Source organism: Ambystoma mexicanum, chromosome 6q (genome assembly GCF_040938575.1).
Source record: "Ambystoma mexicanum isolate Mex_15411 chromosome 6q, UKY_AmexF1_1, whole genome shotgun sequence".
NCBI classification, from domain to species: Eukaryota; Metazoa; Chordata; class Amphibia; order Caudata; family Ambystomatidae; genus Ambystoma; species Ambystoma mexicanum.
In genome coordinates this window covers 231,374,514-231,398,587 of record NC_090937.1, presented here as the reverse complement: position 1 = coordinate 231,398,587, position 24,074 = coordinate 231,374,514, and the positions used below count along the sequence as shown (strand labels likewise).

The 24,074-nt window shown below is 47.4% G+C and overlaps 1 protein-coding gene across 1 annotated transcript in view; it reads right to left on the bottom strand.

Moving 5' to 3' along the window:
• NFKB1 (nuclear factor kappa B subunit 1) overlaps positions 1–24,074 on the bottom strand; it is an 887,546-nt gene that overhangs the window by 104,601 nt on the left and 758,871 nt on the right. The window contains exons 16-17 of the mRNA XM_069630690.1: positions 17,522–17,636; positions 9,245–9,446 (exon numbers count right to left, since the gene is read on the bottom strand). Coding sequence (XP_069486791.1) covers positions 9,245–9,446; positions 17,522–17,636 — 317 coding nt within the window. The remainder of the gene's footprint in view (positions 1–9,244; positions 9,447–17,521; positions 17,637–24,074) is intronic.

The window sequence follows — 24,074 nt, the reverse complement described above, 5'->3', positions numbered from 1 at the left end:
CTTTGGTACTGGGGTGGAGGGGTGCTTGGTTTCTAGATATGGTACACATTGAATGCACAATGCACGTGATGTCTGAATTTGACATTGCACTGCCTTCACATTTCCTGGCACACACCATGGAGTCATTGTACATGTAGGTAGTGAGTGGCGTACACATTTTCTGCACTGCATAGACCCACTTCCATGGAAACTGCCACCTTTCAACAGGTCTGATCACAGAAGCAATTCAAAGTTGACCCAGCATGCATGGCAGGTTATATGTTGTGTGTCACATGTCTGCCTGATGCATTTGCTGTCGGTGTGTGTGTGTGTTGTGTGCTTCTGACATGTGTAGTGACCTTTTTTCTCTCTATTTTTCAGGTGATGACGCAATGGAGGCAGAGGATGGTGTTGTCATGCCAGACACAGGGTTGGTACCGCTACATCAACCCGGCACTAGTGGGGGTCGTGGGGTGGTAGGCCACGAAAACCCCCAAGTGCTACAGTCCATCTTGTCTCTGGCTGCCTATGAGTCCAGCCTTGATGACGACTCTGACGTCCATGTTGAGTTGGATGAGCATCAAGTCCATGTGTCAGGGGTGAGTGATTCTTATGTGGACACTCCTCTGTCTGCGACACCTGCACTGAGGGATCAGACAGTCTTGATTCCTCCGCCCGTGGCGGATCGGGACGCAGAGTCACCCTCCACACCAGTCACTGATGTGCCTGGGACATCACGTCGATGGGGGCATGTAGTCGTGCAGCCGCGGGCGGTGCCAACACAGCGAGGACCCCCGGTCCTTGGGTCCCGCAGGTGTCAAGCCCGGCAACGCGGTCGCCACGCGCAACCGCAGTATACTGAGTGGGAGCAAGACATGACTGCCAATTCAGAACGGCAGGGGGCAGCAATGGAGAACATCGATGAGAGCATGGAGCGTGTGGCCCGATCTGTGCTCCCCCCTGCTAGGCAGGTGCTTCTCCAGCAGCAGGTGGCACGGTCCACGGCCCGCTCGCTCAGGCTGGGCATGGTGGCCTCAGACAGGGCACGCCAGGCTGAAATGTCGTCTCTGCATAAAGCAATTGCTGCTCACGCAGAGGCGCACATTGATGCCCTGAGGGAGGAGTATGCTTCCCTCAGATCCACTCTGGGTGTCCTTATGATGTCCCAGAGGCAGCAGGCAGCGGAGAGGTTTGCACAGCTTGAGCGTACCATCTCGGCTGAGCTACAGGCTTGCCGGGAGGTGCAGCGGTTGTCCAGCCAGGCCTTGCAGGAGGAACTCCGTGTTACACGTGCTACCTTGCAAGAGGAAGCACGCGTATCACGTGAGGTTCTGCATGCAGACCTACGTCACATCGCCACACAAGACAAGGCTCACCCGTCCGGCAGACTTGCTGCCGACGAGGGGCAAGCTGCGGCTAGGTGTGGCCAGGCTACTGTGCCACGTCCTCCTTTACAGGATGAGCCAGACTCGGACGACCATCTACCTCCCACATAGGTCGGGCTGTGCAGGCGTTGAGCCCATGGAGGTTTTTTTTTTTAGCTCAGCATCATCGCATGTGGATGTTGAGCAGCACCCTGTACCTCCCCCCTCCTGGGTGCCTCCCCTCCTCCCCGGGTCGTATGTGGCCATTTTTGATTTTTCTTTTAGTTTAGTTAGTTAAGTTTCTGTATGATAGTTAGTTTAATTAGGTAATGTAGGTTTCCCATAGTTAGTGTAATTAGTTAATAGTTACTATAGTTTAAAATTGCCCGTCTATTGTGCTTTCATGTGACGGTGCGGTGCTTTGTGGCTTTTGAAGGCATCCACTGTCTGTTCCAGCTGGGCCCTTCAGGCTTGTCTTGTGTATGTGTTTGCTGCTTGGGGTCCTTGACTCACATATGCCACTCCTGCCTCCCTTATCCATGGGCTCGCAAGGATGGTTCGGTGTCACAGACTTTTACACAAGGGCCTTGGACTGTCATATCTGTGGCATGTCTGGTGCTGTGTGACTTGTGTTTACACCCCTAGTGGGGATGATTTTGGTGTTATTGTCCACTGTTCAGCTTTTGCTAGATGGGGTGTTTCATTATCTTTACTGTACACGTGCTTGTTGCAATTCATGCTGTAGATAGTGTTACACACTTTGGATGTGAAAGACGGACTGATGGTGTGATTTATGCTGTGACTCTCTGTCATGGTCAAGTAATGAGATGCCTGAAGAGACACACACAGATGACTTTGAAGCATTAATCATGTGTTTCATGCCCTTTCTGCAGGGGGATGAGCCTCCAGAGCACCTTAGCCAGCAGACATGGCCCATTGGATGACGGAATTCTGGACATGTTTGTTGGTGCCCACATGCACATCTGTGCACAAGCAGAGGCACAGGGATTGCAGACCTACATCCTAGAACTGCTGACGTGTTCCAAGGAACTCCAGGCAAGGTGAGCAGCACAGGGGGGCCACAACACAGCAAAGCTTGCACCAGGCGAGTTGCACATACAGGCTTAGTCACAGCACAGAGGGTGAGCTTGGACGAATATTGGTGTTGAAGCACACAATGCAGCTCAGATGTGTTGGTGGACTGATGGCTGTTGATTGTAAGGTTGTCTGGGACACCTGCAGGGGCAGTGGCACATGCCCTCCGGTACACCAAGGTCCATTGAGGCACTTGTATCAACCATGTAGCCTTCCGAGACATGGAAAGGGGCAGCTCACAGGGACATACAGCAAGGGACATACTCGGGTGCAGTGCATTTCATTTCCATGTACTTTATGATAAATGCCCTGCCAACTTTGTTTCGGTCATGGTGGTACGCAACTTGCTCTGAAGTCATGGCTTGCTATATGGGTCTGTCTGCTTACCCAGGGAACATTGCATGTTGTGTGAATTGTGACACATTGGTCTTCCATTTGCCACGCACCCACCGGAGGATGACTTACTGCATTGACTGTGTATGACCCGTCACAGGGGTAATGTTATATATGGGTACGAAGCATCTACACCAGATTGTCTGTTTGTAGAGTAGTTTGTTGCTATGGGGCATGTTTGGTGGTGTGTTTTTGTGTAATTGGCACATACAGGTTGTTGACTGTGTCTCTCTTTGCAGCATTGCAGTGCTCCTGTAACCGGACCTGAGAGTGCGCAGGCAGGAGGCCAGCACTCAAAACCAGAGCTAAGTGTCTTGTTGTTTTTCTTTCAAACTGCTCTGCATAGGCTTGCTGGGGGGTGCACTAATGCATGGATGTATGTGTGATTCAATTTGGTATGTTTGTTTTTTTCCCCCTAATCACCCGGAATCCTATGCAATTTTGAACCCTGTACCCTCTACCCGGTGTTCCTGCTTTCCGTACCTATCCAAGCAACGTTCCCTAACCCTCTTTCCCCGCTGGGGTTACGGATGCCTGTGTAAGCCCCGAACTTGCAGGCGCCAAAACCCTAGAGGGGGTGGTTGGTTCGTACCACTCCTAAGCCTGGACTACAGAAGGCAATGACAATGATGTCCAAGTTTGTTTGGATTGTGTATGTGTTCATGCAGGTAGTACATTTTCGTGCATTCCCTACTTTCATGTGTCATTCCTCCTTCCCTCTCCTGCCACTCATTCCAGTTATCCAGTGTGCCAACACCTGTCCCGACTGCATATCCCTGAACCTCCTTCCCCATCAGGGTCTCAGGGGCCTGTGTGAGTTTGACCTTGCAGGCACCCGGGACACGGTGGGGGTGGTTGTTTCGTGACACTCCAGCGCCTTTACACGGGACCTGTGACAATACTCATCCGTTCATGATGCATCATCCTATGTTATGTACCACACATGGTTCACATCCTGTTGTGACATTGTTTTACTGTGCTACCTTGGTTGTTGCATCATTGTGGTAGTACTTGGCCTTTGTGAGGTACTGCTACGTCAAGTCATCTACTGGAGGGTGTTCGGGTTTGTTTTTATGCCTTGGATTTAGTGATTTTGGAAATGAGTGTGGATTCTGAGGGTGCAGGCATCTTTTTACACACAAGGTGGGAGATGGTGACGAAGGCTAAAGGTGATCCTGTGGCCAGGTGAAATTGAGGGTTGAAGGCTCCATGACCCAGGTGCAGTTGTTCAGTGGGTCATGGTCATTTGTGAGGGAGGGGGCGGTTGTTGTTGATAGTTGCCTTGCCCTGCAGTGTGATGGGAACTCTGACATTGTAATGGTGGTATCCTATGTACATGTTGTGTTCTGCTGATCAATGCCTGTTCATGTGTTGTGTTTACCTTTCAGGTGCAAGGGGATAGTTGTGGTTTGACATGCTGGGGTGTACACATGGTGAATGTTCACATTTGATATGTAGAGAACACTGATGGTCACTTGAGTGCACATGCATATGTTGAGTGTATGTCCTTGCAGACCCACACACTTGCACTCTGATGCACTACATGTACTGCTACCCTTGCATATCCACGTGTACACTGTTGCCTTCTGGTGGCCACTGTGTCCCTGCAGCACATGTTCTGTGACCAATTATGGATCCTGCACATGCCTAATTTGCTTTTTGATGCGGTCTGTCGCTTAGATGTGATGCTCAGGGTGTGCATCACACACAATGGCTGTTCACTGTGCTGTGCGCTGAGCAGTGTGTTGCAGGAGTAGGACACAGCACACAGAAGCTGCAGTGTTGATTTTGCAATGCACAATGTGCATGTAGACAGGCATTCATTGTTATGTTACGTCTACGACTCTTGTAATGCATTTGGAAATGACTTATTTTGGGTGGGAGGTTGTTGGTCTGTCATTTCATCTGCTTCCATGTCAGGCATCATTGTCTGATGCCACTGTACATTTTGGACATGGCAATGTGTACCATATTGTTGCTGTGTTGGTGTATGGGTATTGCTTGCCATGTCATGTTGTGGTTTGGGAGGGTTTGAGTGACATAACAGTGATGGCCATGGCCTGTTGTGCTGGTGTGTGTGATGCACACCTTGCATGTCAGGGTCATCCGCTTCTCAGAGCAACTAGCTGGGGGTAGATCTCTCGCCGCGGCAGGGCCCTCCCTCTGGAACAGCCTTCCTGCCTCACTTGAACTTGAGGGGAACCATCTCCGGTTCGGGAAGCACCTCAAGACTTTCCTCTTTGCTTCTGCTTTCTCTCTGCCTCTCCCTTGCGGAATTCTTCACTGGAACTGCACTTGATCTGCAACTGGGCCACTCTCACCGACCTCGGTCCCTGGCCCAGCCACTCTCCACTTGCACTGGCTCCCTGGCAACCCCTGCACTGCGGTACTGTCTCTCTATCCCTACAGCCCCCCCTTCCCAGCACTTGTCTGCACTTACCTTTGCAGTTGCCACCAGCTGACCTGTGTATTTGTTTTTTGGTCTACTTCCCCTGTACTGCACTACCCCCCTCACCTTCCCCTTGCACTTTTCCCTTCCCCCTACCCCTGCACTTGCAAAATCTGAATGACACCTGGCCTAGTTGTACCGTTGTCTGTCTTCCCTTGTTCCCCCCTCCCTGCCTCATCGCACCTTGTAATACTTGTGTATAGGCCATATCATGTCATATGTCATATGTGTGCCTTTTGGTCACACAGGATAGCTTGTGTTTAAGTAGCTAGGGATGCAGACGATGTGGCACTTCCATGGCAACTATCTCAGGGTGGTAGGGTTGTGACAGTTGACTGTCTCTTTGTCATCATCGATTGTCACCTGGTATGTGCCAGGCCTGTGTGCACTCCGCAGGGGTGGGAGTTTAGGTGAAAAATGTGGCCACCAGCTGGGTCCGGGCTTCCTCACCACGTGCCCTGTCCCCTTCCATGGGCAGCGCCTGTGCCTGTGGTTGGGGATGTGGGGGCACCACCATGTCCACCGGTACGCCCTGCCGTGTTGCAACATTGTGCAGGACACATGCTGCCACAATGATCCTGCACACTACTGGTGGTGCATAGAGTAGTTGCCCGCCAGAGCGGTCAAGGGAGCGGAAACGTGACTTGAGCACTCTGAATGTGCGCTCCCCTATGGCCCTGGTTGCAATATGGGCGGCGTTGTATCTTACCTGGGGTGGTGTGGTGGGGTTCCGGATTGGCGTCATCATGTGGTTGCTCAGAGGGTAGGCACTGTCCCCTGGGGAGGTGATAATAGTTGAGATTGTTAGGGTTTGGGTATTTGTCTGTGTGTGACTTGCATGCATGTGCAAGGGCATTTGTACTCACTTAGGAGCCATGTGTCGCCATGCTGCCCAGCTTCCAGGGCCCGGCTCAGGGGGGACATTCTGTATATGAAACTGTCATGGGTGGAGCCAGGGTAGTTTGCATAGACAGAGGTGATGATTCCCTTTGCATCGCATACCACCTGTACATTGATGGAATGCCAGTGCTTGCGGTTTCGGTAGATGTGCTCAGTGGCCCTAGGTGGACGTAGGGCCACATGGGTGCAATCTATGGCACCGAGCACTTTGGGGAAGTGTGCCACCCTGAAAAAATCCAGGACAACGGCCTGCCTTTCTGCGGGTGTTCTGGGCATGTATATGTGCCTGCGGACTGAGGGGCGCGCTGTCATGATTGCCAGTACCTGGTGTAGGCAGCGTGACTGCGTGGCCTGTGAGACCCCCCCCCCCCACTATGGCAGTAGTCTGCTGAAATGACCCAGTGGCCAAAAAATGCAGGACATTGAGCACCTTCTCCAAGGGGCTCAATGCTTGGGAGCAAAGGGTGGGGGATGTAAGGTCATCTTCCCACTCCCTGACCAGGTCTAGGATGATGTGGGGTGGAAACCTATACCTGCCATAGACCTGATCGTCAGGCATCCCAAAAAGGCTTGTCCGTGGTGCGAAAATGCGTGCCCTGGCTATTCTCCTCCTCCTGCGGTGTCCCACGATCAGTGCTGCGACAAATGAGGCATTCATCGCAGCTGTATATACGTGATTGTTGTTTGCGCGCACTTTTGTGCTGTGCGCGGGGACGCTTCCACCTGCCTTCGTGTGGCGGACGCGTTGGCGCCTGTGTGCGTCTTTTGCCGTGCGCGGGTTTCCCGTATTCGGATCCATGAATACGGGTTGTTCGCGTGTGTGTGGGCGTTCCGTGTAGTTCCCTCCAGTACTTCCCCAGTTACGCCTTCTTTTTCACGCGTTGTTCCCCATTCCGCGTGTTACGCTCACTGTTCCGCCCACTTTGGTTGTGTGTGCCGCGCTACGTGCGCTTAGCGCACGCCGTGTATGCCTGCGTGCGCCATGGCTGGATTGGGCGCACGGACAGCGGGTTACACGCGCAGGGTCTTCCTGGAATCGCACGCGTGCGCTGCGTTTCTCACGCTTGCGCTCCCTTGCGCCTGCTTGCGCATGGATTTTCGGCGCACGTTTGTTCCATGAATCGGCCCCTTAACCTTCCTGTTGTTCACATGTCATCAATAGAGAGGTAAAAATAGTGGTGTAACCACTTCCTTGAATTTTTGCCACATTGGAAATGCCTTAAGACTGAGAGTCTGTTTAAATCAACTTTTTCCAAAACAAATCACCAGTTGGTTTTATGCCAAACTAGAAGAAACGCAGGTGACTATAACGTTATAACATGGCTCATTTAAAAAGATGAAAATAATTATACGTTAACCAGGCTATCTACTTACTTTTTCACAATCAGTTCACGGAACAGAGTACACAGAGGTATTTAAACTCAAACTTATGTTACCCTATGTAACCTTATTTATGTTATCTTATGACTTGTGTCAAAGTTATTATTTAATAATGGTTGTGTTTCTAACTATGTTTGTTTTTCGTTTACACGTGTGTCTGTTTTGTGACATTTCTTTTGATGTGTACTTAATATTTAAACAAAAGGGTCTAGCCTTGAGGACAGACAAAGGGGTCAGAAATGCATTTGCTAAATATGACCTGTGTACATAAATGACTGCTTCTCATATTAAAAAACGTTTTTACATAAAATGAAAGCTTGACAACTAATAAGTGCATGGATTAATACATGAATACAACATAATAAGGACGGTAATTACGAAATAGACAGACATTGCAGCTCAGAAGAGCAATACGAGCACACATGGACTCCTAAGGACGACTTGCGGCTTGTTTGTTATTACTGTATACTTGCCATTACTGAATGGATGTATGCTAATTGTGGTTACCAATGCTATTTGGGGACTAGCATATCCCATCCATAATTTCACATGTGATGGTTTTCATCAATGTGTTGGCAATTGTGTTGTGTCACCTCGATATATTGCATGTATGTGTACCAAATTAATATCTTAACCATGTATCATCCCTGAAGAAGACCTTAGTAGGTCGAAACACGTTTTGGCTGACACATTGCAAATAAATCTTGATAAATCACAATTACTTGTGACATATTTTTTGTTGAATATATCGTTGGCGCAAGTTGAGAGTGACCAATACACTTTGCCTCTCATCCATGCCAGTTTGGAGCCGTGTTGTCGCCTGCACGGTCAAGCTGACAGGGAAATCTGTACAGTCCATTTTCCTGCTCTGTGCAGGTAATCCACTAACGTCTCTACCCACATCACATTTTGATGCAGGGAGTGAGGGTGAGATGCCCATTCTTCTGCAATACAAATGAGGAGGCACAGTCAATTTTAGTTCTGTGTGGTGGCAGCCATTGTTGCAGAATACTGCTGTATGTGCATCTGTGCATGGTATCATCACTGCACACTGACCGGTTGATGCAGCCAAAGCCCCTGCAACTCTGGCAATGCCTGGTCTCTGTGACTTACACTACATCATGCGGTCAGTGATCGAAATTGGACAGGTGCGGGGATCGCGGAAGTAATAGCGGTCCAACTACTTCCGATGGATTTTGCATTGGAATACAAATTATTCCAAAAGTGTTTTTACGAAAGTGTAATTTAGCCACCAATCTAAAGTGGTCAGTGTAGGCACAGCTCATGCTTGATGACATAAGGAATGGATGCAGTGGTATGTAGCCAGTTTAAGTCTTGTCAGCTGACTAAAATCACTTTTTTCATCACACTAGCAAACATGTTACTTTCTTGTGGCCACAGATAAACCATTCGAGAAGCCACACTTCCTTTACTGCTGTTTGCAGATAGAGGGGAAGTGGAGGGTGTGACCCAGAAAACGGAAAAAAGCAATGCTGCTTTCTTTTTTTTCCCCCTTCTGGGGGTAAATGTTCACTAATTATTATGCATAATATGGCATACATTTGCGTGCGAATACTTTGATATAGTCACACAAGTAATGTGAATGGGAGTACGCATTCTCACAAGGGCAGGCTGGGGAGGACACAAAGTAGCAGGCCTCTGTTTGCAGGAAAGGGCCGCCTACCATCGCCGTTGGGCAGGTTGATGATCTCGGCTATCCTCCCGTGTCTGAGAAGGATGCTCAAGATCTCCGCTCTCCCTTCTTTGGCAGCCAGGTGCAAGGCCGAGTTGCCATGGCGATCCAGGAGAGTGACATCAGCACCAGCAGAAAGCAGATTCTCCACTATGTCAGCCTGATCAGTGATGACAGCCAGATGCAAGGGGGTCTAGAAAAGAGAGACAATCAGAATAGCACGCACAAAGTCATTAGCATAATGGTCGCCGGAGGCACAAAGTTGGCACCAATCTGAGTCCAATATACCTTATGCACAGGGATCACACTCTCTTTCACTCTTTGAAAACACACATTGGCGGCCATTTTGACAAATAATTCTAATTGCATGCAAGGGATCACTAGCGTTAGCACTTACGTGTTGTTGGGTCTCCCACATGCAATTTACGACTCATGCAAAGTGGAGTGCAAAAGTAAAACTGCCTTTACTTAAATCGCCAGAGGTACCCACTTGTACCCCTGCATGAACATCTCATGCAAGCTCACTACGAAGAAGGAAGAGGTCATGCAGGCAGAGCAGGAAGGAGGACAGGGAGGAAACGTATTCGTGTCCCGTCTCCCGCTCCACCTGCAAAATGACACGGATCAGGTGTTAAGATCCAGTCTATTGTTGGATAAACATGGGAAAATGAAAAAGGACAACCGTTATCTCTTGTTGATTTAAAGGCGGCCTTTGACAGTCTCCCGGGCTGGCTTCATGGGAAGCTTGATTTGCCAAGGGAGTGGCACCCAATCTGCTGAAAGCAATAATGCAGTTGTATGCTGATCCCACAGCCAAAGGAAGATGAGCCTTAGACGGCGAGACCACCAATACTTTTGGGCTGGAGAAGGTGGTCAGACAGGGGTGTGTGTACGCTGGCCCCCTTACTCTTCATTCGTTTCTTTGATGGAATCATTGTCGAGTTTCCAATGGATTCCTGGGATGCCCCGCAGCTAGCCGGGGGAAAGAGTAGGCATTCTGCTTTTTTTGTAGACAATGGTCCTCATCATCCGCCCAATCCGGTGTTCTGGGGAATTCACCTCCAGCTGTGAGCTGGTGGTGAATGCGCCGGCTTCAAGGCCATTTTCGGCGCTATTACAGCCAGCAGTAACACTGCCCCCGCAATTCAGGATCCAGTGCAACTCAAATGGCAATGGGCGGTATCCACTGCACAACTAGCACTGGGATACCGCCCAACTCATGATGAGGCCCAATGCTGTTATCCTTTCACGCACCCCAACAGGCCTGATAAAGCAGATAACTCACTTCCAGAAATGTTTTAAAACTAGAGGTTCGCAGGTTAATAGCTGCAAAACAAAATGTATGAGATGTGGTAGGAAACTGGGACGTTGGTCACGCATGGAAATTGAAAGGAGACAGGGTAGAAGAAGTACGTCACTTCGATTAACTAGGTATGAGGTTGGCCAAGGATGGCTCCAGGAAGGAGCATGTGTCCAGGACCAATACGTATTTGGGAAGGAAATGTTATGGTATCTTGCCATTGGCTAATCAAATTAAACATCACTCTGTTTTTCCTGCTGTGTAAATATATAGGACGCCAGCCCTGGCCTGTGCTCTGTATGGTGCAGAAATTTGGGGTGCAGCAAAAGTACCTAATTTGATAGTTACGGAACATTCTTTCTTAAAAAGAGTACTAAAGTTACTAGCACCCCCAATTTCCCTTTGCACGTGGAGCTGGGCCCCTATGTATTGCTGACCAAATTGCTCTTAAACCGATTTAAATGTGGGTTTGCATTTGGGCCAGTGACTGTCATAGGAAGTTGCGTGAAGCACTGGAAGTTGTTCTGGCCCTAAAAGGGCGAGCTCACATGGGTGGTTTCGTCACATTAAGGCACTCTTATGTAATCTGGAGTTATAAGATTTGTGGAATAGACCAGAGGTTTTTGACAACTATACCAGGCAAATTGTTCTTGTCAGGTATAATCAATACATGTGGGGGAAGTATTTGGCTAAATGCCGAGGGCTTTCAATGGGGTATGAGTATTTGTTCTGTAAAACAGATTTTGTTATGGAGGATTACCTATCACATGTTGAAGAGCCGAGGGGTAGCTCCCAATTCGCTAAGAAGCCTTTGGGTAATTTACTGCTTGCTGTGGCTAAAGCTAGATGGGATAGTAGTAACTCCCCATTTTGGCCCTTTTGTATTCGTGAAAGGGAATCCCTGCAGCTTTTCATTTTCCTCTGACCACTATATGAGGACATAAGATGAAGGAACTTAAATAATTGCTTGAAGAATAGGGGTGTGTCAAGACTGATTGATACTGAAAATGTATGCAAAAGTGCAAGAACTATAGATGTTATTTTTGCAGTGTCTACTTTTTTAGTGGGTGCATAGAGGAGAGATATTTTTATTAATGGTATCTAATGGTGCTACAATATGTATAGATGCATGTTTTGTAGGTCATTGGAAAGTTATGTAACTGTTTAGAGTACAGCAAATGGTTATGAGGAATGCAATGCAACTCCCTATCAACAGTATGGCTAATGTTATTGCTGAAGTACCTGCCAACTTTAGCCTGGGAGGTCTAGGAGCGAATGTTGCCAGAAATTGCAAGTCTCTAAAGTAAAGAATCATTGTCGACTTGAAGAAATGTGAGAGTGACTTGGATTTCCTGGGTACTTTCCTTTGACACCCTTGGGCCTCATTTAGAAACGGCCGTTAAGGAATGTCAAACAGATGTCTCTACAACACTGGTGACGATTAGGAAAGTAGAGGCAAGTACACAAACGGATTCTGAGCTATTTCATGGCCCTGTGGTTTGCTGCACAGGGCCATGAAATAGCTCAGGGTTCGGCTTCTGGTGCATCCAGTTCCTCTGACTCTATTCCTCCTGCCTATATTGCTATCCTCAGTGATCTAGCTCTCCCGGTAACTGGTTCCATGACTAACCCGAAATGCCCCCCTATGAAGAAAGATGTACGAGCTAGAAAGGTATTCATGCCTGAGATGGCGGATCCTCATTTAAAAAAGCCTAGTCACAGACAAGAGGAACGTGGTGATTGTTAATGTGAGTAAAGTGGAAAGGCCTGAGCCGAGAGAAGCCCTACGGAATAAAGTCCTGGCCAGGTTACATTACGCTCTAAAGTTGGGGGAGCTGTATTAGAACTGTGGACCTTAGATTTCTACGGTGGGTTCATATAAAGGAATGGTCCTTGTCCGAGGGCTCCGACTCCATTGTTTTTGGGTGTGGACACAGTAATCTTCCATCTTTTTTAAGGTGCTGTAATTCACTAGGAAGTTTATCATCCGCCACAAGTTTAAGAATCGTTATTGACTGATCGCCTCTCTTCTGTTTTGACCACTATGTTAAATATTTTGTAGTTTTATGTTTTGTATGTACTGTACCGCTCTAAGGCTCATGGGCAAGTTGGCGCTATATAAATAATAAATAATAACAATGTCTATGATGATTTGATTTAACGTATGTATTGTTTATAACTTTTATGGAAACTTTCCAAAATAAAGTTCGAATGATGATGACGTGGAGAGGTCAAATAAGGTGTACACAGATTTACATCCTGATTTAGCACCCTGGGCCATTGAAAAGGCCCCCCTTTGTGGCGAGAGTTATGAATGTAATGAAAGCTGCTACACAAATAAATCCTGAGAGGCAGCGACCATGTTTCTGCAGGCAGACAAACCAGCTATCCAGCCTCCCACCTGCAACTTATAACACAACCTTCAGTTATTGCAGGGAAGTCAAATAACCTAATGAACTAAACACAGAATGAAAATGAGGGCGGGGGTTCCAAGGAGCAAGATCTACTTTCCTTGCTTATATAGGAAAGGAGGTCTTTGCTGGTGCATTTGGGCACATGGTGGGCGTGGGCCTAGTCCAGGAAGTGGTGAAACTAGGAGACAAGCACCACAGGCTCTTTACTGTCTATGTAAATCAATATCAATCTACCTCTAGAAAAGCTCACCGGCAACAGTGTTAGGGTATGCTCAATTGCCACATTTCTCATTTAGCGTGTGCTTCTCTACCAGCTGGCGGAGGTCAGAGAGAGTACGCTTTGACTAATGAGGTAATCATTCTCGTAGCCTAATTTAAGGAAGCACAGCTTGACTTGTTCATTTAATCATGGTGAGCCAACATTTTAGATAATTGAACCAGTGAAATTGGAAAGACATGGTGCAGTGACACAGAATGATGAGGGACATAATTATGGAGAAGGTGTTTTATTTTGCTGTCTGGAGAGTGTTCCTTCAATAGATGTGGGCCAGTGGCATCACTTACCTTGATTCCTACGCGGAGAGGTGCACTTGAGAAACTACAGTCGAGCAGCCAAGGGGAATGATGTTTGTAAGATCCTTTATGGGCCAGTTGGGCTATTTCATTGATCAATATTTCAGCCATGGAAGGGCGTATTGAGGTCAGGACTCCTTGACAAGGGAATGTTTTTTTTTATAGGGCCAAACAGGGTACACAGGTTCTGTTTTGACCCTGACATCTGGTACAGTAATGGCACAAACATCACTCATGCATTTCAACCATTGTGAGCCTACACTATTTTATCCTGACTGACAAACTTTAAAGTATGAAAGTGTAGGTTATATTTCAGGCAATGTAATCCTTGGTGTGTGTGCTAATACCAGCAGGTGTGGTGTGTTAGTGTTGTGGGAAACACATGGATCTGTGGCAACGTCCCAGGCCTTGCCATGTTTGCCAAGGTGGACAGACCTTATATGTGAGGTAAGGGCCAATGGTGGTATGGGGAGGATCGCCTGGTCATCCCCACAGGGCGGGGATGGGTCGGCAGGGGATTATGAAATTGTTAACCCTAAACATAGTGCCTGATTCATGGAAGTGCTTTATAATGGCGCAATCCCATAGGAAAACGTTCCATGAATCGGGCCCTATCTGTTCCTGGCGAAGTGCAAAGAAGTCTGAGGTCACTTTAAAGCAGGATGCCCGGTGACGAATCGATGCAGATTGTGCATCAGAATCTGCCAATGCAGGCTACACAGGGACGTCACCTCTGTTGCCAAGACAGAAAAGCTTACTGAGACATGTTTAGGAAGGAACTGAAGAAACGCTGTTCTGTCTGCTGGCCCGGCTCAGGAGAAACAAAGAATGCAAACCAGACTTTTGAAAGTTTGGTCTGCGACTGGGGCAAGACGTGCAGAGGTCCATCAGATACCCCTGAACCTTGAAGTCCATTGGGTGCCTGTCAATCCCTGAGAGGCTTCTATCAGGAACCCCGGCTGCAGACCCATGGGTAAGGCAGGGTTCATGTGGAGGGAAATGGCAGGCATACAGAGCGTGGGAAGCAGTGTGGACAGTTGGAGTAGTGGATCAGTCAGAGGTGCAGAGAGAGCTGAAGGTGCAGGAGGAGGAGGTGCAGAGACTTATGATGATGGTGCAGGAGGAAGTGGAGGTGTAGAAGAATATGGACCTGTAGCAAAAGGTTCTGATATTGAGCGATCGGAAGGTGAAGGAGGAGGTGAAGGGGTGGAATGAGTGACATGTGCACCAGGATATGGGGCAGAGCCTTCACTGCAGGAGCAGGAGTGGGTAAAAAGGAAGGTTGGAGGAGTTGAATCTAAGCAAAAGGAGGAGAGAGAGAAGAGGTTGGAGGTAGTAAAGACCAAGGAGAGGACAAGAAGCAAAAGAGTTTGGCGGAGATTAACATCAAGGAGGAGGAACTGAGAAAGAAGGTGAAGACCATGGGGAAGGAGAAAGAGCGGAGGAAGTTGCTGGAGGTGCAGAACAATGAAGAGGCAGGAGGTAAACATATATGCTATATAGGGAGAGAATTGTGGTGTAGGAAATTCCCAGGTAATGTATGGACATTGATAGTAAGACAATGCACATTTATCAGTTGTCTGGAAAGAGGAGGAATGAGAACATGTCAGAATGTCAAGGAGGATAGTCGATAGCCAGCTCAAGTGACAGAGCTCAGGTCTACTGCCAGGCCCCTTAGCATAAGACTAGGAGGAAATTGACTAGGAGGAAGGAAAAACAGGCAAGAGGATCAGGGCCCTGAGCCCAGGAGGTGAGCTGAAGCCCAGGTAGGCACTTAGGGAGCCTCCTTGTCCACCTCACCCCTGGAAGACGGTTCAGGTTTTGCTGGAACTTCAACATGGCCAGCTACAACAAACTGCGCTGCCCTGCCCATGGCCTCAAAAGAAAGGCCTACCAGCAATGCGGACATCGCCCACCGGAACAACAGGAGAGACTTTTGAGGAATCCTTTGAAGCATGAAAACTTTTGTTCGCCATTCTGACAGCCAGTGAGTATCCCATCTGTATACATAATCCTGAATAAGCCTGTTTTAATCTATCCTGGGGGTTTCATCCTCTTTGGACCCCACTTGGCATCATGACTGGTGGTGTAAGAAGTGGGATGCATGGAGGTCAGACTGAAGGCCAATCTGTCATCTCCCAATGCAACTCTAAGGGTAGAGAGGATTGAGAACGCAATAGCCTAACTGCCCTCTAAGCTACTTGGGAGTAGCCCGGCTTTGACCTCTTTAGTATGGACAATATGGACATTCCTCCCATAGATGGAGCGCTGCTTCCAAAAGGGTAAAGAGTCCGGTTTCCCTGGGAGCCTATGGGAGGATAGAAGCCAAGTCTGGCCTTGCACTGAAGTATGGTATGGATACTGAACCAGGCTCTCTGATGTGGCTGCGCTCCTGAGATTTACAATGGAGGTGTGGTGTCTCTTGTTTGACGAATACAACCTATTAGGCGCCATTGGAAGCTCTTCATAAGAGCTGTTTACAGTTTCTCAATGGCGGATGAATTAATGAGGGATTTAATTTTCCCCCTTTGTACACCTGGTTCTTGGGTTCAGTACTGGCAATTGTTGCACATTGGGGACCGATAAAGAAATTATATCACTAGGCATTCGTTCTACTGATTTACTGATGGTGGTGCTTCCTTTGCAGAAAATTAAATCTGATCACAGATATGACCCAAGAGTTTTTGACTGCTAGCCATATCATCCATTTTTTAAAATGTTAAATCCCCCGAAAATGTAGAAAATAAATGTACCTATGCCATAATCTGAGTTCGAATTTGGGCTGTACTAAAATTTCATACAACACAAAATTTCGAACAATTATACCATACTATCCCATTATAGCGAACAGGGGGAAGCAGGGGTTGCAGGGGTGTCTCCCGCCCCCTATGTACGTTATAATGTGATCGGGGTTCCGTGGATGTCCCCTGCTTTCGTTAAATCAAAAGCTGGCAGGGGGAAATAACGTTTAAAAAAAGGATCCTGCGGCATCAGTTCCCATCCACGTAAGTGAGGGGAGCTGGAATTGCAGCGAGACAGGGGAGTCATCGGCACACTACTTTGTGTGCCGCAAAAGGTAAGTAGGGCAGGCAGGTGTAGGGGGTAAGGGGATGTGGGGAAACTTAATCTGCATGATTAAACTGCGGTGCACTTTTCATATTTGACATTTTCAAATTCATAATTTTGCTCTGCAGTGTAATCAGGTACATCTGAAAATTGTACGTATTACTGCTAGCTTGCTTTTTTAGTGGGAGGAAGCATTACAGAGCCTGCTAGTCTCACACAGACAGTCGTCCATCAGTGGTTGTTCTAGGATGTTGATATTTTGAACTTTTGCTTGGGGAAAAAAAAAAGGATTCACTAACATGCACCGTTTCTAGGAAACACATCCTTGCAGTGAAGCACCCAGATTACAAGGCACTCTGCTTATGTGAGCAGGCCTTGTAAATTCTTAAACATTCCACTAGACCTGCAGGGCGAGTTCCTTCGTTTACATACTCAACCTAAGAGAAATGCATTTGCCCCAAGGTTACTTGGGACACAATATTTACCAGTGCTTTTTGTAAAATGGTGCATGTCACCATAAGCACACTCCATATTTGGTGCAATGCAGTCAAGCATGCACAGTGAAACTTGTATTTGCCATTTACTGCAAACAAAGTGTGTTTGCAGTAAATGAAAAATAAGTTTCTAATATCCCCATACTCGTCAGCAAGGTCGAGTATCATGCAAATGGTACTCGTCCTTCATAAAAACGACTAGCCAATGCTAGTGGGCTAGTAGATTTTGTGAGCCCTGGTGAGCTTCAAGTCATTATTGCACACTTTTGTTGCAAGTCCCTGGCTCGGTGGTACATGCCCTGTGCATTGTTACTACAGAATGTATCCTGTGGATTGAGGAATTTATCAGGACCCGTGACTCACCACAGAATGCTCTTCTTACAAACACATATATATTATTAATACTTCAAGTGTACTGTACCTGGTACAGATCATTTTTCATATTGATAATGTCATCCGAAATACAACCAGCAATCACTTCGAGCAGATTCCTCACCAGCTCAGAATGGAGATGTATAATGGCTAAGTGCAGTACACTGAAATAAAAGCACAAACAAATGTATTTAGCACACACCCCTTCCACTATTTCACCATCTAGAATGATGCTGTCCTTTATAACTTGTCTGCGGCTTGCCAAACAAAAACATGTACATTATTTCCTTCAAGTTTTACCATATGTGTAGACAGGGGCATATCTTAATGGGTCTGAGTTGTCCAACCTTCACAATTATTAATGTTGAGACAGAATTCCTTTAGCATTCCTGGTTTGGGTCAGATCACAGCACATTATACTCTCCGGTGCGAAAAGATCACAATGCCAGGCCACAGGTAGCATATGTAATTTAGTTGTAATGTTGTGCGTGTACCTATCTCACAACTTGCCCAAATTTGATTGAGAGTCCCCTGACATTAAAATGCTGGTCCACCTTAAATGCTTCATGGCAATAAGATACAATGAAGAAAAAGATCATTAGCCTTTAACACAGATGGCACTACAGCACTCAACAGCAGAGCTAAAATTAATTATATGAGTAGAAAAAAATTACATAGGCTGATAAATACTGTGCATTGGATATATGCCCTCGCCCACCCTCCTCGGCTGCTTATATATTAGAAGCACTTGTGCGTCATTTCCTGACACGCATTGTGCATTTCATATTGGCTGGTAGTAGTGTCAATTTTCTTGCAAAGATTGGCAGCTGTTTTCTTTTGTCTTATGCTTTCATTGGGAATTCATCCTTTAAGTGAGATAAGGTGGATTGCTTTCTTCCTTCTAAAGTCTGTGAAAGTGTGCATTGAACTCAGCTGTCAACTACCACCATTTTACCTATTCCCTGTTTGTTTTCACTTGTGTAAAGAAGACTGGATTTCAACTAGATGTTTGAGAAAAATATTACCTTAGAAGATCACATCAATGTACAACTTAATGTAGCTTTCAAAAGACATACACATATAACAGTCTGAAAATTAAATGCCTGGAAAGTGAATGTCGCATGACAGATAATTATCTGGGGAGTAGGTAGAATGTGTCGTGTTGCAGGTACTCTGAAGGTTCTGCCAATTATTATTTTCAATGAATGGTGGATCATGGTGTTGCAGGTGAGGATCTGGGCTGATTATGTAGGAAAGTGTAGGTGTGGTTGTTTTTCACTGCTTGGTGTCAATAGTTTAAAAGAATGGGTTGATGGATGACAGAGGATGCCAATGAGTTTGAGGTCGCTGCCTGAAACAAGCACCCGTAGCAATAATGTGTGTCCATGGGTAGCACAAGGAACAAGTTACTTACCTGTAGCTCCTGTTCACCGGCATGGGTATCCTTCACCGATTCACATGCTCATGAATATTCCTTGTTGTCAGGCTGGTAATCCTCAGTAATATTAAAAACAGTTTAGCTTTCAACCCCTTAAGTGCCATGGTATCTGGTCCTTGGGATTACCTCCCCGGTGCCAAGGACGAGATAGCTCGTCCTTGGCACTTAAGGGGTTAATGAAGGAGAAAATGTTAGAAGGCTTTGCATGGTGAAATACCGAAATCACCAAAAAAGGCCTTGGCACTGGGGGGGAAAACCCATGGCAGTTTAAAGTTAAAAATGGATTGCTGCTTCTACATCCTATTGCTGTCACTTTATGTTGAACTGCCCAAGCCAATGGCATGTATCCTCTTCAGCTTCATGCCCAATGGCCATCTTCAAGGTTAGAGGCGCACGTGAAGTGGCAGTAGGAAACCAAAGAGCCATAAAGGGGTAGGAGGGACGGTCGCATGTGAATCCATGTAAGAGGAACATGCTGGAGAACAGGAGTTACAAGTAATAAACTTGGTCTTTCTCCAGCGTGAGATCTTTCATGGACTCACATGCTTATGAATAAGATTACACAGCAGTGCATATGCAACTAAGGGAAGTGGCACAGGCTCAACAGAAGCAATACAATAACTCACGTCAACTAAACAGGTTGCAAAGCACTGCCTGGCCGACACAGGACTCAACCCTGGTATACCTGCCGATGCAGTAGAATCTTGTGAAGGTATGAGTCGACCTCCATGTAAAAGCCCTGTAAATGTCCAGCAGGGTAACACCAGACAGGAACGAAGTAGTAGCAGCCACAGCTCTGGTGAAGTGGGCTCTCTGTCTTCCTGGGAACGGCCTGTTTGCAAGCCGGTGGAAATACATGATACAGCCAGAGAGTCACCTGGAAATGGAAGCCTTGGAGAGGGCTTTCCCCTGCCCCCCAGTTGCAAATGACACAAACAACTGAGAAGTTGTGAAAAAAGTCTTAGTGTGTGCGGCATAGAACTTCAAAGCACACACCACATCCGGGGCGAACATAAAGCCCATTCTGCAGGAGAGTCAGGATTGGGGAAGAAGCCGGCCAAAACTAAAGGGTCATTCAAATGAAAGTCTGGCTGAACCTTTGGCATAAAGGACGGAAGAGTCTGTAGCACCACCTTGGACTGATGGAAAGACAAATAAGGTGCTTTGCAAGAGAGAGCCTGTAACTCTCCAACATGTCTGGTCGAAGTGATAGCCACCAGAAAGGCAGTCTTACAAGACAAAAACTATAGAGAAGCACTGTGAAGATGTTCAAATGGGTGACGCATCAATTTTGACAGAACAACGTTGAGCTCTCATGCAAGGGCTGGAGCCTTCACAAGCAGGAACACCCTGCATAGACCCTTCAGGAATTCTTTAGCAAGTCTTTTAGACCACTTGTAAGGCCTGCCTGGCATTCAAGTGTATCGGTAGACAGCTGCCAGGCGTACCTTGATAGATGTGTGAGCAATGCCTGCCTTTGGTAGAGAGAACAGGTACTGCAGGATTTGATGAGCTTTTATGCAAAGGGGGGAAAACCCCTGCAAATTACACCACACGAGAAGCGTTTCCATTTGAGCTTGTAGCATGCAAGTGTAGTGAGTGCCCTAGCTTTAGCCAGAATACCCTTAGATTCTGTGGGCAATGAATAATGGCCAAACTCTAGGTTTGCAGGAGCCAAGCCACCAATTTAAAGGATGCTGGGTGGTGGTGAAGGACAGACCCTGCCTCTCTGGAGAGCGGGTCTGGAAGAGGAGGCAGCTTGATGCAAGGGGCCACAAACAGATGTAGAAGGTCTGAGTACCAGATCTGCCTGGGCCATTCCAGAGCAATGAGTATCATTCTGCAATGGGTCTGTTTCAGTGCCCTTATGACTCGCAAAATCTGTGGAATCGGAGAGAACGTGTAGCGAAATCGTCCCTCCTAGGGGAACGAAAATGGGTCCCCTAGATTCCTTGGCTGTGGGTACCGGCTGGTAAACTTGGGGCACTTTGTGCTTGCTGCTGTGGCGAATAGATCGATTTGAGGGTGGCACCACCTAAAGAAGAGCAGAAGAACTTGAGTCTGATGACGCTCCCACTGGTGGCAGGATCGTAGTTCCCTGCTGAGTGAATCTGCAATGGTATTGTGAATGCCCGCCGGATGGAATGGAATAAGAAACATCTTTTTATCTATCACCCATTTAAACATTGTTTGCACTTCCTTGGATAAAAAGGGGGAGCGGGTTCCCCCGCTTCTTGATGTAGAACATGGTGGTCATGTTGTCAATGAAGATCCAGCCTACCTTGCCTTGAAGTCGGGGTTTGATTGACTTGAGTGCCCAGAACACCGCTAGCAGCTCCAAGACATTCATGTGCAACTCCTTCTCCTCTGGTTGCCACAAGCCTCTAGCGTAAAGTTGACCTGTGTGAGTTCCCCACCCTTCCAGGGAGACATCTGTGGTCACTGTGGCCTGATGTGCCAGAAGGCAAAAAGGAGCGCCTTGTGTGTGATGCTGACAAACAAACCTCGCTAGATACGAGTCGCATAGACTATCGTAATGCTCTGTTCTTGGCTCAGCCTGTTGGCCTTATACATTGGCTGCAGCTTTTGCAGAATCTTGGAGCTCAGGTCCCCCTATGACTCCCATATTAGTCCAGTGCTCATCAATGGCTCCCGGTGACTAAGAGGATTTAATTTAAATCCCTTTGCTTAGTCCACCGGGCGTACTATCGCCAGGGGGTTGACTTTCTTCAAGATAAGTTCCTGCTCTACATTCCTGGACATACTCGCCACTCTGGTAATGCCAGGCTAGTGGTCATTTGCAAATTTCACCTATCTACGGTGGGCAGCCGCGCCTTTTTCTGTCTCAGCTGGAAAACTCTGAAACGACCTTCACACTGCCCTTAGTGGCATTGAGAATCATCTACAGTTCCAGCGCTCTTTAAAAACTCTGTTATTCTAGGCTCCAAGTGTTGTGCAGTTCTGTCTGAGTCCTAGCGCCAAGATGCCCTTTGGGTGAACGTGCACAGTAGAAATTATGTTCACCTAACAAAACATAACACCACTGCAGGGCCTTCCTGAACACTGGAATGAGAGCAATCTTGTCATTCCAGGAGCCTGTTATTTGCTGTCAACTGGCATCCAGGAACTGTTGTAGAGGTCTCATGCCAGGACAATAGGTCAAGGGCAATGCATTTGTCTTGGAAGCAAGACAACTCATAGCAACACAGGTTCAAATCCCGGTCTTGCGCTTAGAAACTGGTCTCTGGTATTAAGCGCGTTATAAAAAAGCAATTCTAATTATGTGCAGCTTGCAATGATAGACCAGCGGGATGTATGAATACATCATCCCCAACAGCGATTTGACAGAGCAGATGGTTGTCATTCTAAGAGCTGAGAACTGTCACACTTTGTTCAAGATGGTGATGACCCTCTACTCTGACAGTGAAGCTAGACACATCAGTGTGTTGAGACATGAGCCCAGAAAGAGAGCATTCTGTGATGGCACCATGCATGATTTTGGAAAGTTGATTTAGAATCCCAGCGAAGTAAGGCACCTGATGTGCTGTAAGGCCAGTGGATGAGAGCAGGAGTTGATCAGCCAGACGTTCAGATAGGGATAGACCTAGATTCCCTAATGCTGCTGATGGGCTGCCACTAAAGCAAGACACTTTGTGAAGACCCTCAGAGCCACATTGAGGGTGATGGGAAGTGCCTTGAACTGGTAATGTTTGCCATTTATGATAAACTGGAGGAAGCGTCAGTGTCTGCGATGAATGAGATGTGAATTAGGCATCCTCTGGGTCTAAGGAGGACAGTCTCTGTGCTCTAGTTGCTCGAGCATGTGCAGCAACGTGACCATCTGGAACTTCTGGGACTTGAGAAATGTGTTGAGTTGTCTTAGGTCGAGGATGGGCCTCCAGCTGCCTGACTTCTTTCTCACCAGAAAGTATCTGGAGTACACCCTGGAGCCACAGAGGGGTTTTGGCACCATCTCTATTGCCCCCTCCTTTAACAGTGCCTGTATCTCTTGCAAGAGCAGAGGCAGCTGTAGCCCCTGTCTTATGATGGGTGGAATAGACGGACACTTGTGATGGAATTCAAGGGTGTGACCTTGTTGGACAATGCTCAGCATCCACTTGTTGGTGGAGATGTTGTGCCACTCGCTGACAAACTGTTATAGATGGCATCCCACTGCGGTACTGAAGAGGGGGACCGGGTTCTAGACCTGGTCAGACATGTTTGGTCATCTGCATCCTGGAAGATGTTCCATGTCAATGCTGTGTTCCCCCTCTGCAGGACTGCAAACACCCTCTGTCCGCCTCTTGCATGCTGAAGGCAAAGGTTGATGATACGCTGGTCTGTACTCCTTTGTGGACCTACCTGGAGAAATGGCCCTTAGATGGATAAAAGGACTGCGTTCAAAAGGCATATAACTTCCGACTGGACATCAGGTCGAAGGTTAGTGGCCTTAGATAGTCTTGCTTGCGGAGCACTGCTCTGTTGCCCATCTGTTGGAAACCTGAATCTGCAATGTCCAGAGAGACAGTAATCGCATGATCAGAGGCAACCTTACCCTTGTGAAATAAGGGCAAAGCCCCGTTCTTGTTTTCCAGTAGGAAGTCTAAGATGGGTTCCAGCTTATACCATAGCTTTCTATCGTACCTGGAGAGTATGGCCAAAGCATTAGCCGCTTTAATGGTGGAGACGGCAGCGGTGATTATGCGCTTTCCAAACGCGTCCAATTTCTTACTCTCCTGGTCGAGTGGAATGATGCATGGAGAAAGGGGTTAGTGGACCTCTTCCTCTATGCAGCAGAAACCACAAAGTCGGGTAAAGGCTGGGAACGTAAACACTTCGGGCAGAATCTGGTATTCTGCATTTCTTCTCTAGGCGATCCTTCTTTGGAGGGGCCATGAAAGGAGCTTTCATGGCCAATAAGCCGTCTTCCCAGGCATCATCAAGCAGGGGGATTGACACAACAGATTTCCTAGAGGGCTCTCTTCTTTTGAAAAGGAAACCCTCCTTCTTCTTCTTTCCAGGCAACAGGTCGAATAATTTCACTGCATCCATTGGATAGATCCACATCAGGAGTCACACCATCAGGTCCTCAAACTCATCAGTGCCTTGAGTACTTTGTGAGGTGTCAGTATCCGGTTTAGTATCCATGTCCGTGAGGGTTGCC